General features: G+C 43.8%; 1 protein-coding gene across 11 annotated transcripts in view; it reads left to right on the top strand.

Moving 5' to 3' along the window:
• The window catches only part of DLG2 (discs large MAGUK scaffold protein 2), a 1,449,547-nt gene that overhangs the window by 928,851 nt on the left and 503,191 nt on the right, over positions 1 to 17,505 (top strand). For all 11 annotated transcript variants that reach the window (XM_043528333.1, XM_043528345.1, XM_043528361.1 and 8 more), the window contains one exon: positions 3,823 to 3,873. In XM_043528333.1, coding sequence (XP_043384268.1) covers positions 3,823 to 3,873 — 51 coding nt within the window. The remainder of the gene's footprint in view (positions 1 to 3,822; positions 3,874 to 17,505) is intronic.

The following is a 17,505-nucleotide window of genomic DNA, read 5'->3' as shown; positions in this document are numbered from 1 at the left end:
CTGCAGCTCCTGGCTGCTGCAGGTGACGGGTACCCCCGCAGCTCCCCAGCCACCGTGGTGGGATAGGGAAACCCTGGCCGCTCCCCAGCCACCGTGGTAGGACAGGGGGACCCTGGAGCTCTGAGGCCCCTGGGTTCCAGCCACCCTGCAGCTGCCCAGACCCTTCCCATTTTATTATGGATATTATTAGTAAAATCAAGGACAGGTCAAGGGCTTCCCTGAATTTTTCTTTATTGCCTGTGACCTGTCTGTGACTTTTACTTAATATATTCAGCCTTTTTATTACTGTAGCACTTAGCAGCCCTACTCATAGACAAGGACCCCACTGTATCAGGTGCAGTACAAACACAGAACAAATAGTTGGTCCCTGCTCCAAAGAGCTTACAATCCAAGTATAAGACAGGAGACAGATGATGGATACAGACAGATGGTACTGTAGGAGACTATCTGTGTCAACCTCTTCAGCCAGCTGTTGCTGACCTCGTTAGACATTGTCACCGGAGATGGGGCTTCCTGCATAGGGGTTCTATCTACAGTCAGGAGGAAAAGGGAAGACGTTAATTGGAGGACACAAAATATGTGTGTGTGTATAAAATTATATATAAAACAAAAAAAAATTAGACCAAGATTAAACATATACTTGACCCTCACTGTTATGAAACTTGATATCAGCTATGAGAATCATGCTTTAAGGAGATTTGAATGGAAGACCTTTTTTTTCCCTGCTAAGATTGCGGATGATAAAATTAAATCCCCTTGGGCTGTCATCATAAGGATCCTGTTTGTGTGCAAATACTGGTTGGATATTCAGTCTGTGCTTTTTTCATTCATTTTTGTACAAAGGATTGTTTACTTTTAAATACCTTCTTCCCTACCCCCTCCACTCCATTTTGCTGCATTAATAAGATTTTAATGCAAAGGACAAGTGATTGTAAGAAGCAAAGAAAAGCCTTTCGGAGCAAGACTGATAAATTGAAGGCATTGATCAGACTTCCCTGCCTGCCTAAATAATTTAAGATGTAAGAAATATTCATCAAAACAGAGACATGCAGATGGCTTTGGTTTTATTACTGTTAGTCAAAAAGGACAAAAACCTAGGAATAGCTATTAATTCTTCAATATCAGTATGCTTCCGATATAATAGTGAAGCAACATCTTTATGTGGAAACCTGTAAAATGCTAAAGTTGTCACAGAGTCACCAGGGTGATGCTCTGAAACTACTCCCTATGAAGACAGTCAGGACTCTGGGGGAGCATGCCTTCTCTCTCTGAGCATACTGTCTCCAGGGCAAGAAGCTTACACAGCTTTGACCTTCCTGGGTCTGACCTTGAAGCTTTCAGCATCCCCTTCCACACCATGCACTTCCTGTAGCAAGTCTGCCCAGGCGGGACTCCTGGGGAAGCCAGAGGGCCCTGCCACCCCAACTCCGCAGTCAGCAGTGACTCTCAGCCAGCTGGTAAAACAGAAGGTTTATTAGTCTACAGGAACACAGTGTAGGGCAGAGAACTAGTTAGCACAGAAATCAGTGACTTTCAGCCAAGTCCATCTTGGGGGGAGGGGAGCCCAGAGCCAGGGCTCTGGTCCTCCCCCTGAGCACAAAGACTGACCCGCTTCCAGCTGCCTGGCCCTTGCCCTGCCCGTTGCTCCTCCTCCAGCCTTTGTCTCGCTTCCTGGGCCAAGAGTCACCTGGTTGCATCCCCCTCATGGGTCTGAGGTTATGAAGGGGTGGCCATCCATGCAGGCAGCTGGAGTAACCCCCACAAAAGTGTCACATGCTTATTCCCACCACCTAGACATTGGTGCAATACACAGGGAAACTGAGGCACACACAGCATTCATGCAAAACAGTAAGACTCGCATACAACATAACAACGGAAAATCCCCACTTCATCAATTTCTCCCCCCTTCGAGACCGAACTGAGCAGGGTCACTTTAGCCGGTGACCTGGGGAAGTTCAGGCCCCCCTCTCTGGGTCAAAGCATCAGCTATGACATTTGCAGTCCCCTTTAACATGGACCACCTCCATCTCATAATCCTGGAAGGACAGAATCCACCTTAGGAGCTCGGCATTGGCCCCTCTTCTGGTGCAGCCACGGCAGGGCGAGTGGTCTGGGTACACAGTGAAGCGCCATAAACACAAAAGACAAAATTTCTTAAGGAATGTTTCTGCTAATACTTCTCCACCTTGTAATGTGAGGTGGTGTAATAAGTATTACAGGTAACAGTATAAGCAAAAGCAACACGCTGTATGACTGAAGCATTTGATTCTTCAACGCGCTATTTTGTTTGACTTGTGTTTTTGACCTTTTTGTTTTGATTTGGGATTTTTTTTGGTTAGTGTCATGTTTTTGGGGGGCTGGGTGGGGGAGTGTTCTGGGGTTGTAAATCTATATTATTGCATTCAGGATTTACCAAAGCTTGGATCACAGGTGAAAACATATCTACATCTTTACAAAAAATAAAATTGATACCTGAGATTGTTGCATAATTCTGAGGCCAATATGCATTCTTTTAATGAAAATAAATTAAACCAAGTGAAATATTTTATAGTAAAGCATAAGGTTTTGTTTGGTTGGTTTGTTTTGTTTGGTTTATGAACCTGATAGCAATGTTCACATTAGAAATACCTACATACATTAGAAGAGTGGTTCTCAAACAGGGGTATGCAGAGGTCTTCCAGGAGGGACATCAACTCATCTAGCTATTTGCCTAGTTTTATAACAGGCTACATAAAAACTTTTGAAGTCAGTACAAACTAAAATTTCATACAGACAATGAATTCTGTATACTATACATTGAAATGTAAGTAAAATATTTATATTCCAATCGATTTATTTTATAATTATATGGTGAAAATGAGAAAGTGAGCAATTTTTTAGTAACAGTTCTTTCAAGAGATTATTTATTATACTTATTTACACTTATATTTACAAGACACTTAACTAAACTTGATTAATCTGCACAACCAGAGGACGTCTCTTCAGGGTATTATCTCCATTTAACAGATGAGGAAGAGAGGTTAAGTGGGCTTGCACATGGAGAGAAAATCCATGTCCTAGTCCACTACTTCAACTAGTAACATCCATTTTATTGAATAATTTCTTGCCTGGCACGTCCCATTCTTGGTACTTTTGCATTTTGTACAATTTAATTTGTTTTGAGATTCAAATTAAATTGAGGAAATGAATTGACATGTTAATGTTTTTTTTGTAATTCATGTGTCCATTGTAAGGATCTTCTGTCATGTTTTTGCCCTAGGTTAGTGTTGTAAACAAGATGCTGTATTTCAGTGGGTTTATCAGTGAATTATTTTTCCAGTGAGAACAATGAATTTCTCATCTGGCAGTCAATATTACTGCATAGTGTATTTGAGCTTGTAAGGCAGTGAATAATTAATAATCCTACTGCCATTTATGGCAAGAGCTTCTAGAGATGCATTCCCATGGAATTGTACAGCTTGGAAATTATTTAAATATTTGTGTCGAGTCCACAAAGTAGAATCTTAATAAGCAAACTCAAATGATGTATCTCAACAACCCGTCTTTCAGGTCTGCCATGTCCAGAACTACCATTGATTTCAACTGGGCTTTCTGGCCTTAATCCTGCACGAGTCAAGTCAATGTCAGTTTTCCCAGTGACTTTAATGGGAGGCAAATCAAGTATTTGCGTGTGGAAGGCTTGCAGGACCAGGCCTTCTATTTTGAAGAACTGTATTCCCACAAAGTAATGGGACATAAGTGTATATATTCAAGAGTAAAATATGTGGTTTATTGCCTAATTACCTTCAATGCTAATGGATTTTCTGTTACATGCTTTCTTAGGTCAATGGAACAGAAATCGAATATGAATTTGAAGAAATTACATTGGAGAGGGTAAGTATGAATTGTTTTTTGTATTATAGAAACCAGTGAAAATTTGATTTTCTGTAGCACAAATTAAATTATGATGAAATAATATCATGAAAGGTCAAATTCTAAATTCCTTAGTTAGATAACATTTTCCATTTTAAATGAGGACTTCAGGATTTGGTCCAATAGTTTTGTAAATATAAGAACTTCAGCAGTGTCAGCCTTTCACATGTTTGCATGTCAGGATCCAGAATACTTTTCCTATTCATAACTATTACATGGTGTTGAGGTCTGAGTACTCGGAAAAGACCATCAGGTGATGGAACATCTGGGTGCAGAGATTATTTTCTTTGTACTTTGCAAGCTGGAAGTATGGAAAGCTTTCCTCACTTTTAGCCTCCTTGACTTTCTTGTGTGTTCATGAGGAAAGAAGAAATTTAGCACAGATAAGCGCTTTATAGAGAGATAATTAACAGCCTTTCAAATGTTAATGTTGTAGTAACTGTGTAAAAACAAAAACAACAAGGAGTCCGGTGGCACCGTGAAGACTAACAGATTTATTTGTGTATAAGATCTGAAGAAGTGGATTTTTTTGCCCACGAAAGCTTATGCCCAAATAAATCTGTTAGTCTTTAAGGTGCCACCGGACTCCTCCCTTGTTTTTGTGGATACAGAGTAACACAGCTACCCCTCTGATACTGTGTAAAAGCAGGGTCCTGTATGTATACATGTGTATGTGTAAAAGCATGGACAATATTTGTACAGACTTATTTCTTATCAGTATTAACTGTGTGTGGTATTAGAACTGAAACCTTGTATTGTTAGCTGTGCAATTTAAACATAGCATTGGAAAACGTCCAGATTTAGGAGTCACTTGGTATCCGGTCTTCCTAGCCTCAGTGACATGTTTGGTTGCTGGTTACATAACTGTTTTTAGACTGCAGAAGTAGACTACAGACCTCTTTTAATTATCTTTAAACTAGTATAAACAGGCTATTTTCTATATAAAATAATGGAAAGCAAGGCCTGATTGATCAAAATATGACAATAAGGTGCCACAAGTACTCCTTTTCTTTTTGCGGATACAGACTAACAGGGCTGCGACTCTGAAACCTAACTATTCTTAAATAGCTAGTAAGGGCTTGTCTACATGGGGACTAAGTCAAGTTAATTTGGTTTGAAAACATTTGTGTACACGTGACACAGGTGCCGAGGAGGCTGAAATTTAAGGTTTGCTTTATTGTGCTGTACTGCCATGCTAACTTCTGTCCCAGGTGTCCATGGCTACAACCGTTGTAGGTGGTTGTGACCTAACATTCCAGCCTCTCTCCCTCCATTGCCCCACGCTGTCCATTTGCTTCCCCCCTCCACCGTGTACCTTTCCAAAATGATGGTTACTTCAGTGGTGCAGTTGCCCTACATCTCAAGCTAAAGCCCAGACTACTGATCCTTTTTAGGCTCACTCTGGAGAAGGCATTTGCTCACATACCTATTTTTCTTTCCCCTTCCTTCAGCTGTCCTATCTGGTGAACATCCCCCCGCTCCAAAACCCCATTCGCCAGCTCCAAATGTCTGCCATGGCCTCTACTCTATTCACTTCTGTCATAAATATAAAGGGAAGGGTAAACCCCTTTAAAATCCCTCCTGGCCAGAGGAAATCTCCTCTCACTTGTAAAGGGTTAAGAAGCTAAAGGTAACCTCGCTGGCACCTGACCAAAATGACCAATGAGGAGACAAGATACTTTCAAAAGCTGGGAGGAGGGAGAGAAACAAAGGGTCTGTGGGTCTGTCTATATTCTGTCTTTGCCGGGGATAGACCAGGAATGGAGTCTTAGAACTTTTAGTAAGTAATCTAGCTAGGTACGTGTTAGATTATGATTTCTTTAAATGGCTGAGAAAAGAATTGTGCTGAGTAGAATAACTATTTCTGTCTGTGTATCTTTTTTGTAACTTAAGGTTTTGCCTAGAGGGGTTCTCTATGTTTTGAATCTAATTACCCTGTAAGATATCTACCATCCTGATTTTACAGGGGGGATTTCTTATTTCTAATTACTTCTATTTTTATTAAAAGTCTTCTTGTAAGAAATCTGAATGCTTTTTCATTGTTCTCAGATCCAAGGGTTTGGGTCTGTGGTCACCTATGCAAATTGGTGAGGCTTTTTATCCAACATTTCCCAGGAAAGGGGGGTGCAAGTTTTGGGAGGATTGTTCATTGTTCTTAGGATCCAAGGGTCTGGGTCTGTAGTCACGTAGGCAAATTGGTGAGGCTTTTTACCAAACCTTGTCCAGAAAGTGGGGTGCAAGGTTTTGGGAAGTATTTTGGGGGGAAAGATGTGTCCAAACAGCTCTTCCCAGTACCAGTATTTGTTTGGTGGTGGTAGCGGCCATCCAAGGACAAAAGGTGGAATATTTTGTACCTTGGGGAAGTTTTGACCTAAGCTGGTAAAGATAAGCTTAGGAGGTTTTTCATGCAGGTCCCCACATCTGTACCCTAGAGTTCAGAGTGGGGGAGGAACCTTGACATGGTGGCATAGTGGTGGGATTAACCTGAAATCATTTTGAGATCCAGTTGAGATTTTTTGAACTAGAATACAGATTTTAAAAAGGAAATTTTTTTTCCTTTGGAAAGGAAGTCCAGAAAGCAGCTGAAACTGAAAGCAGCTTGTTTTTTCTCTGCTTTGTGGCCAAGCAGAGACAAAAGGGGATTATCTTTGTGAATTGCAGGTTTTCTTTGCCTGGAGGCAGGGTACTTAATTCCTGCAGGGGAAATTCACAGTCTTCCAACCCAGAGTTTTTTTTTCTTCCTAAAAGTAAATAGGGGGTGTGTGTTCTACCCATTTGCTTTTTCTTTGGGCTGGGTAAGCAGGTTTCCAAGTAGTTGGAGGTTTTTTGCTTTGATTTGGGCCCAGAGCAGAGACAAGGGAATTGTCTTTTTCTGTGGGCTGACAATCAGTATCAGAGAATAGGTATTCTATTCCAGCACAGCAAAATTTTACAGCCAAGTTTTGTTTGTTTATTTCTAAACCTCGGGTGTAAAGTTAGTTAAAAACAGAGAGGTTAGAATGACAAAATCCGCGGCTCGACTACAGCTGGAATTAGCCAAATTTCAGGCTGAGGAAAAACAAAGGGAACATGAAAGACAGATAGAACTCATGCAGCTGGAGAAGGAGGTACAGGAGGCTGCCCACAAGAGGGAAATGGAGGGCAAGGAAGCATGTGGAGGAGGAGAAGGAAAAAGAGAGGAAGCATGTGGAGGAGGTGGAGAGATAAAGGCTGAGCAGAATATACCAACAAACCCTAGCAATCCTTCTCCAGGTACCACTTCCCATCCCAGAAGTTCCCCACCTACAAGGCAGGTGATGATACTGAGGCCTTCTTAGAAAACTTTGAAAGGGCCTGCCTTGGGTACAGCATCTCTACCGACCAATACATGATAGAGCTGAGGCCACAGCTCAGTGGACCCTTAGCTGAGGTGGCGGCTGAAATGCCTAGAGAACACATGAACGAGTATGACTGTTTAAAATCCAAGGCGAGAGTCAGAATGGGAATAACACCCGAGCATTCTCGTCGGAGGTTCAGAGCCCTAAGGTGGAAACCAGACGTGTCATTTACCCCGACATGGCCTACCACATTGTGAAACATTGGGATGCCTGGATATCAGGAGCAAGTGTTGAATCTCCAGTAGATGTGCCCTTCCTAATGCAAATGGAACAATTCTTAGAGGGTGTTCCTGAGGAAATAGAAAGATACATCCTAGATGGGAAGCCCAAAACTGTAATCGAGGCAGGAGAGATTGGAGCCAGATGGGTGGAGGTGGCAGAGAAGAAGAAAACTGGTTGCAGTTGAGCGGAGACCAGAAGGGACAACCCCAGACCCACCCTATTACCGGGGGCCGCCCAAAGCCCCACCTACCTCCCAAAGAACCCTCCAGACCCCTTATCGTCCCACCACCCCCGTTCTCCAGCAACCCTCCTCGCCCCAGTGACCCGTCAGCTGGACGATGTTTTAAATGTAACGAGCTGGGGCATGTAAAGGCCAACTGCCCCAAGAACCCCAACAGATTACAGTTCATTGCACCGGAATCACACCAGAGGTCCACAGGCCCAGATACCTCTCAGATACCCTTGGAGGCGGAGGGAAACTGTGAGTGTGGGTGGGAAGAAGGTCACCCGCGTGGAGGGACACCGGAGCACGAAGTGTCAGCTATCCATGCTTCCTTAGTGGACCCCAATTTAATCAACCCAGAGATCCAAGTGACGATTCAACCCTTCAAATCCAACTCTTTCGATTTGCCTACAGCCAAGTTGCCTGTCCAGTACAAGGGCTGGTCAGGAACGTGGACTTTTGCAATCTATGATGATTATCCCATCCCCATGCTGTTGGGGGAAGACTTGGCCAATCATGTGAAGCAGGCCAAGAGGGTGGGAACGGTCACGCCGCAGCCAGGCTAAACAAGCCGTGAGGCCTAGCTCTGTTCCGGAAACTTCTATCAGGACCCGGTCAGAGGTGATGGACCCGGACCCCAGGCCAATGTCTGCAACAGCAGTAGTGGATCCAGTCCAGGGACCCAGACGGAACCAGTCCCCAGAACCGGAACCAGCCGAACAACACAACACCAGACCCATTGTCAGCACTGAATCCAGTACTTGCAACCTCAACACCAGAGGGCCCCACCGACCCTGAACTGGCAGCAGCCGATAACCCGATACAAGAGGCTCAGCCGGAAGCCTGAATCCCAACATAGGTGCACCAGCAGAGAGCGGTTCACAGTCAACAGAAACAGCTCCATCCCCTATATCGCTTCCAGAGGGACCAAGCCTAGGTCCACAATCCAATGAGGAACTGATGTCTCCAGCATCAAGGGAACAGTTCCAGATCGAACAGGAAGCAGATGAAAGCCTCCAGAGAGCTTGGACGGCGGCACGGAGCAACCCACCGCCTCTCAGCTCTTCTAATCTATCCAGGTTTGTTGTAGAAAGAGGACTTTTATACAAGGAAACTCTTTCTGGTGGACACCAGGAAGACTGGCATCCTCAGAGACCGTTGGTAGTTCCAACTAAATACCGGGCCAAGCTCTTGAGCCTAGCCCATGATCACCCTGGTGGCCATGCTGGGGTGAACAGGACCAAAGACCGTTCAGGGGGGTCATTCCACTGGGAGGGAATGGGCAAGGATGTTTCTACCTATGTCCAGTCTTGTGAGGTGTGCCAAAGAGTGGGAAAGCCCCAAGACCAGGTCAAAGCCCCTCTCCAGCCACTCCCCATCATTGAAGTTCCATTTCAGCGAGTAGTTGTGGATATTCTGGGTCCTTTTCCGAAAAAGACACCCAGAGGAAAGCAGTACATACTGACTTTCATGGATTTTGCCACCTGATGGCCGGAAGCAGTAGCTCTAAGCAACACCAGGGCTAAAAGTGTGTGCCAGGCACTAGCAGACATTTTTGCCAGGGTAGGTTGGCCCTCCGACATCCTCACAGATGCAGGGACTAATTTCCTGGCAGGAACTATGAAAAACCTTTGGGAAGCTCATGGGGTAAATCACGTAGTTGCCACCCCTTACCATCATCAAACAAATGGCATGGTGGAGAAGTTTAATGGAACTTTGGGGGCCATGATACATAAATTCGTAAATGAGCACTCCAATGATTGGGACCTAGTGTTGCAGCAGTTGCTCTTTGCCTACAGAGCTGTACCACACCCCAGTTTAGGGTTTTCCCCATTTGAACTTGTATATGGCCGTGAGGTTAAGGGGCCATTGCAGTTGGTGAAGCAGCAATGGGAGGGATTTACACCTTCTCCAGGAACTAACATTCTGCACTTTGTAACCAACCTACAAAACACCCTCCGAACCTCTTTAGCCCTTGCTAAAGAAAACTTACAGGATACTCAAAAAGAGCAAAAAGCTTGGTATGATAACATGCCAGAGAGTGTTCCTTCAAAAGTAGGGGACCAGGTCATGGTCTTAAAGGCGCTCCAGGCCAATAAAATGGAAGCATCGTGGGAAGGGCCATTCACGGTCCAGGAGCGCCTGGGAGCTGTTAATTATCTCATAGCATTCCACACCTCCACCGAAAGCCTAAGGTGTACCATATTAATTCTCTAAAGCCCTTTTATTCCAGAGAATTAAAGGTTTGTCAGTTTACAGCCCAGGGAGGAGACGACGCTGAGTGGCCTGAAGGTGTCTACTACGAAGGGAAATGTGCTGGTGGTGTGGAAGAGGTGAACCTCTCCATGACCCTTGGGCGTATGCAGCGACAGCAGATCCAGGAGCTGTGCACTAGCTACGCGCCAACGTTCTCAGCCACCCCAGGACTGACTGAACGGGCATACCACTCCATTGACACAGGTAATGCTCACCCAATTAGGGTCCAACCTTACCGAGTGTCTCCTCAAGCTAAAACTGCTATAGAACGGGAGATCCAGGATATGTTACAGATGGGTGTAATCCGCCCCTCTGAAAGTGCATGAGCATCTCCAGTGGTTCTAGTTCCCAAACCAGATGGGGAAATACGTTTTTGCGTGGACTACCGTAAGCTAAATGCTGTAACTCGCCCAGACAACTATCCAATGCCATGCACAGATGAACTATTAGAGAAACTGGGACGGGCCCAGTTCATCTCTACCTTGGACTTAACCAAGGGGTACTGGCAGGTACCGCTAGATGAATCTGCCAAGGAAAGGTCAGCCTTCACCACATATCTCGGGCTGTATGAATTTAATGTACTCCCTTTCGGGCTGCGAAAGGCACCCGCCACCTTCCAAAGACTTGTAGATGGTCTCCTAGCGGGATTAGGAGAATATGCAGTCGCCTACCTTGACGATGTGGCCATATTTTCGGATTCCTGGGCAGACCACCTGGAACATCTACAAAAAGTCCTTGAGCGCATAAGGGAGGCAGGACTAACTGTTAAGGCTAAGAAGTGTCAAATAGGCCTAAACAGAGTGACTTACCTTGGACACCAAGTGGGTCAAGGAACTATCAGCCCCCCTACAGGCCAAAGTGGATGCTATCCAAAAGTGGCCTGTCCCAAAGTCAAAGAAACAGGTTCAATCCTTCTTAGGCTTGGCCGGTTATTACAGACGATTTGTACCGCAATACAGCCAAATCGCCGCCCCACTGACAGACCTAACCAAAAAGAAACAGCCAAATGCTGTTCAGTGGACCGAAAAGTGTCAGAAGGCCTTTAACAAGCTTAAAGCGACACTCATGTCTGACCCTGTACTAAGGGCCCCAGACTTTGACAAACCGTTCCTAGTAACTACAGATGCATCCGAGCGTGGTGTGGGAGCAGTTTAATGCAGAAAGGACCTGATCAAGAATTCCACCCTGTAGTGTTCCTCAGCAAAAAACTGTCTGAGAGGGAAAGCAACTGTCAATCACTGAAAAAGAATGTTACGCCATTGTCTACGCTCTGGAAAAGCTACGCCCATATGTTTTGGGGACGGCGTTTCCACCTGCAAAACCGACCATGCTGCACTGAAGTGGCTTCACACCGTCAAAGAAACTAACAAAAAACTTCTTCGGTGGAGTTTAGCTCTCCAAGATTTTGATTTCGACATCCAACACATCTCAGGAGCATCTAACAAAGTGGCTGATGCACTCTCCCGTGAAAGTTTCCCAGAATCAACTGGTTAAAATCGTCCTTGAGATGTAGAAAATATTGTTAGTCTTTATGTACTTGGTAGTATATTTAGAGATGCATGTGTCTTATTAACTCTGTTTTTCCTAGAGCTCCAGGAAGAAATCCCAGCCAGTGTTTCACCCTAGCTGAGATTTGGGGGGCGTGTCATAAATATAAAGGGAAGGGTAAACCCCTTTAAAAATCCCTCCTGGCCAGAGGAAATCTCCTCTCACCTGTAAAGGGTTAAGAAGCTAAAGGTAACCTCGCTGGCACCTGACCAAAATGACCAATGAGGAGACAAGATACTTTCAAAAGCTGGGAGGAGGGAGAGAAACAAAGGGTCTGTGGGTCTGTCTATATTCTGTCTTTGCCGGAGATAGACCAGGAATGGAGTCTTAGAACTTTTAGTAAGTAATCTAGCTAGGTACATGTTAGATTATGATTTCTTTAAATGGCTGAGAAAAGAATTGTGCTGAATAGAATAACTATTTCTGTCTGTGTATCTTTTTTGTAACTTAAGGTTTTGCCTAGAGGGTTCTCTATGTTTTGAATCTAATTACCCTGTAAGGATATCTATCATCCTGATTTTACAGGGGGGATTTCTTATTTCTAATTACTTCTATTTTATTAAAAGTCTTCTTGTAAGAAAACTGAATGCTTTTTCATTGTTCTCAGATCCAAGGGTTTGGGTCTGTGGTCACCTATGCAAATTGGTGAGGCTTTTTATCCAACATTTCCCAGGAAAGGGGGGGTGCAAGTTTTGGGAGGATTGTTCATTGTTCTTAGGATCCAAGGGTCTGGGTCTGTAGTCACGTAGGCAAATTGGTGAGGCTTTTTACCAAACCTTGTCCAGAAAGTGGGGTGCAAGGTTTTGGGAAGTATTTTGGGGGGAAAGATGTGTCCAAACAGCTCTTCCCCAGTAACCAGTATTTGTTTGGTGGTGGTAGCAGCCAATCCAAGGACAAAGGGTGGAATATTTTGTACCTTGGGGAAGTTTTGACCTAAGCTGGTAAAGATAAGCTTAGGAGGTTTTTCATGCAGGTCCCCACATCTGTACCCTAGAGTTCAGAGTGGGGGAGGAACCTTGACAACTTCCATGCGGGATTCACATAATGAAAACATTATTTTGTGTGAAAGGCAAAAGTATACAGAGACAGTGGTTACAGAAAAGGCAATTTGGTTACTGTTCTCACTTTCTGAGAGGTAGATATGGATATTTCAGGCCTGGACCTTGCAAGCCAGGTACAGCTCTCTGCTGAGGTTTTTTGCCCGTTACATGAAGAAAGAATGGTAACAGTGACTGCTTCAGGCAAGCATTGCAGAATCCTGTTTTTTCTCTGCACTTTCACCATGTATGCAGGGGAGAGAAGCCAAAATCGCCATGCTCCGAGCCCTGAGGGCAATGCCTGACATGCTGGGACACTAGTTCCAGCTCGGTTTTTGTCCAGAAATTGAGTCATAGCTGCAGAGTCATTTTCCACCACTATTGCTCATGGCTCCCTTCCACTCCTGCAGCAATTCGGGGGGACAATCCTGGTAAATAACCTCGTAGCATATCTTCCTGGCCTGCCCTTTGCTTTTTTTAAACAAAGCCATTCTGTGCCTCCTAGTCACCCACCTCCACGTGTATCGATCACCATCTCTAAGATTCCCCCAAGGCTGGGAAGAATCTTGAGGAGGTAAAGCCAGAAACATGTATACCACGGTGCTAACACAGCTTTTTTAGAACATGCACAATAGCTGTTTATGAATGTTTTTACTGCTCCCACATACACGGCTCCTGTACCAGCCAGAACATCAAGGATGGGATCTTTATCAAGACAGTGGCTGGCACACCTGTCGGAGAGAAAAAAATGAAAACTCATGATGAAATGTTCATAGACATTGCAGAGTCCTCCCTCAAAAGTGTGGAGAGGTTGAGGGGTTTTTTTTTGAGGACAAAGAGGGAATCAGATAAGACGCTCTCCAGGGAGGTTGTTGTAGTGACCAAGTACAGCGTGGCAGTTGCTAGGGAAAGCATTACTGTGGCCAAACATAGTATGGAAAAAGATAGGGAGATGCAGAAGCAACTCCTGGAGGCAGTACAAAGCCAAAATGCTTTGTTGCAGAACATGTTACTATAGGGCAGCAAGTAATGCAGGGCTGTAAAACAATATATGCAGCCCCTGCGCAATACAGGTTAATGAAAACTTTTCCCAACTGTACCCCCTGCCCCTTGCAGCAGGGCTCCCAGAGGCCGTTATCAGAGACCCTAGCTTAGGGCACTGAGAACACTGGAACCTGGAACCCGAGCTCTTTTGAGTCCTCTATCACCCCTGGTAATTCGAGCCTCGCCACTCCACACCAGACGTCCCATGCACAAGAACTGGTAGAGCCAAGATGCATATTCACCTGCAATTTTGCATTGTGTTGTGCACCGCACTCTTGCACTTTGTTGGTTTGTTTCACATCCGGTTTAATGAAAGGGTTCTTTGTAGTTAGATTGTTTTTAATATATTGTTTCATTCGTGTTTCAGTTAAAGGTTCATTTCTTTTTGTTACATAATAGATTGTTCAGTAATACAAATGTTGAAAAATTCATTCATAAGGAGTTAGTTCGTTTTTACACAGAAAATAATGAACTTTGCTCTTATCTATAAGGTTTTACAAACACCTATAGGCAAAGACATAAGATAAAATAGGAATTGCCTGAACATTGCACTTCCACTGCCCATAAACAACACTGATTTGCACAAAACATTTCCAACCTCCCCCCCCCATACACACACAGATAAATAGCTGGATATACAGCTGCACAGTTTCAGGTATGAGACTCAAAATAAGAGCAACAGGCATCCCCAATGATATTGCCCTGGCTGTTTGCATTTTTTATTGGAGGCCTTGCTGACTGCCCGAACCTCTGAGCAAGTCTCTGTACCTAAGCCTCTCACCCGTTGCTAAGGGTTCTCCCTTGCTCTGACAAATATTGTGCAAAATACAACATGCTGCTGTAATCTTTGGGACACTTTCTTCTGCTGCTTACAACCTATTCCACAAACAGTGGCCATCTCCCTTTCAGATGCACACACCACTACCATTCTGCAACAACTGAGGTGGCAGTTAAAAGTTCCTGCCTTCAGCCCAAGGAGCTTTTGAATGGCTTCATAACAACGGAAGCTGCACACTACTTAGCAGCAGAGGATAAGCTGGGTTTCTGAAGATAACTGGAGCAATCTCCACACCATTAATGTCCCTAGTGTTCCTGGAAGAAAACAGTCCTTTCTCCATGACATTAAAAAGAGTTGAGTTCTGAAAGAACCTAGCACCGTGGATCCTTCCAAACCACCCAATATTTGTCTGTAAACCTGCCCTGATGGTCGACAAGCTCTTCGAGCACCATGGAGAAATACCCCTTTCTGTTTATGAATTCTGAGCTCTAATTGGGGGGCGAGGGGTGAAGGGGGGAAAAAAGGTACGCAGATCCCATCAGTTTCCCCAGTACAGTTTGTGTGCCAAGCCATCAATAACCACCAGAGCATTAATGAGCTGTATAACCTGGTGCAACAGCATCTTTTCCGTAGCACTACACATCTGAATGACAGTGGCCCAACAGTCAATCTCACCACACCAAATTGGTTCACTACAGACCAGTAGCATTCAGGGATAGCCAGCTTCCAGATGGCAGTTGGGACCTGCTTGTCCGTGGGTATGTGGCACTGCATGTTGGTACACTACCATTGTAGCTCTGGGGTTAGTTCAGCACATATCTTCAGAAAGACTGCCTTCCCCATCCTGAAATTCTCTCACAGCTGCTGGTCATCCCAGGTCTGCAGAACCACCTTTTTCCACCAATCCACACTGGTTTTCCTAAGCCCAGAAACTATTCTACAAGCTATGAAGCTGCTTCAGGAACTGGGCCTCCACTATCACTTGCTTGCTGTCTTCCTCTTCTTCCTTATCTGTGTCCCAGTTCCATAGCTGCTGAAGACCCTCCTGTTACTGGAGATGCTGCTGCTGCACCTGCCATGTCGTCTGCTTGGTGGTGTGGCTGGCACAGTTGAAAGACAAAATCATCTGCCTTTGAGTACTGAAATACAGACCAGTCAGCCTCTCTGTGTTTGAGGTTGCCGGCATAATGGCACGAAGAATAATTGGGTCCCTGCTTGTTGACTGCAATTCAAAAATGGAAGTAGCCCTCCAAGAAAGAAAGTATGGGGTGGATGCAGATGAATCATGGAAATTTTAACTAGCCTGGCTTCTGCTGTGCATATCACAATACACACCAAGAAAAATCCCAAAATGCACACCGCTCAGAAGTGTAGCAAAGGACCATAGAATATTATCAGAGAATGCCATGACCTCAGTTTGCCACAAACCGCTGCTACGTATACACAGTGATGCTCATTGGCAGAGGACACACCATCCCATGTGCACACTATTACTGGTACTATGCATTACCTGGCACACACAAAAAGCTGATGGTTAAACTCCCTGTATAGACAAGCCCTGAGAGTAAATGACTCATTGCACTACTTCTTCTGCATACTGTACTTTAATTGTCTAGGAGCATGAATATCATAACCCTTACACTTTTAAGGGACACAAGTTTAAATCTGTATTGATAAGTTTTCCTATACACTTTAAAGCAAAGCACAGGAAGAGTCACTCTCTGTGTATCATCACAATATAATGTGTAATAGTTATAGGCATTTTTATCTATGGTTTCTCAAACTATTTGGGCATCTCTAGCTATTTATTAGATTAGAGTTTTCAAAGGTCACTGAACAGAACACATGCCTCCTGGGTAGTATTTTAATTTTTAATAGATGTGTAAAGTTATCAGCTTACATAATACAGAAACCAGTGTGGTTTTTGCCAATGCTAACGTAGATAATTATTCCTATTATATTTTAAATGTTGTTTGGTAAGCATTTACACACACAGTTATAGTTCCTAGTGGAGGACACTTGGAGCAGCAGATTCTGTGGCTACTTGTTCTTACTACTTGAAATGTTCAGTCACACTTATCAGTGCTATTCTCAGAAATAGGAATGATAAAGGATCTGCATCTGTTTTTGTGAGAGAGATAAAATACAAGTTATTGCCTTTAAATGGCTGTTATCCATTTATGTTACAGTGACAGTACTTTCAGAAGAGGTGAGAAATACTTCACATTAATTATCCATTTTCTTCTATAAAGAGCCCTAGAAATTAGATTGGAAAATCGTCTCCATTTAATGGCAAAGCTGCAAAAATATGTTAGGCCAGTGGTTTGGAAATACAAAAACTATACTACATCAGTAGCAAACAGTACATAATAAGCTTCCCTTCTCAGTGCAGATATCTGAGCTACCGTAATTTAGATCTCATCAGTTATTTACTTCACTTATGATACAGTCCTAAAACTTGCAATTGCCAGCTTGCTCATGCATCCCTGAATGGTAGCTACAAAATAATGTAGGATTACCAGACAAAAATAAAATGGATTGCTGTCCCTTGGGGCAGCTGTGCTTTTCCCCGCTTTGTTAATTGTAACAACTAAAGAAACAGAGATTAGGCACTGATTGCATTGCAGAGCACTGCCCAGATTCCGTAAGCCTGGCAGTGACAAAGTTGCACTCTTTTGTGGTTGACCAGTTGGTTGCAATATTGATTGTGAGAAAAGTCTATAGGGACATGGTGTTGGCAATACTCTCTCTCGGAGTGTTGAAAAAATCGTAAGTCAGGCATAAATACTTAATAGAGTAATTAATCATTGGAATAACTTTACCAAGCACCATGGTGAATTCTCAATGACTGACTATTTTAAAATCAAGATTGGCTGTTTCTCTGAAAGTTATGCTCTAGAAATTATATTGGGGCAGTTCTGTGGCCAATGTTACACAAGGAGTGAGACTAGTTGATCACAAAAGTCCCTTCTGGCCTTGGAATCTATGAATTCTCCCCCAAATTATGATATTTTTTCTTGTTTTTATTTGCCTTCTGGCTTTTAGGTTTTAAATTGCATTTGGGTGATATTATCAGACTTTTCTCTATAACCATTAGGGTGACCAGAT

Source organism: Chelonia mydas, chromosome 1, assembly GCF_015237465.2.
Source record: "Chelonia mydas isolate rCheMyd1 chromosome 1, rCheMyd1.pri.v2, whole genome shotgun sequence".
NCBI classification, from domain to species: Eukaryota; Metazoa; Chordata; order Testudines; family Cheloniidae; genus Chelonia; species Chelonia mydas.
The sequence above is the reverse complement of the archived record's forward strand: the minus strand, read 5'-3'. Positions and strand labels throughout refer to the sequence as shown.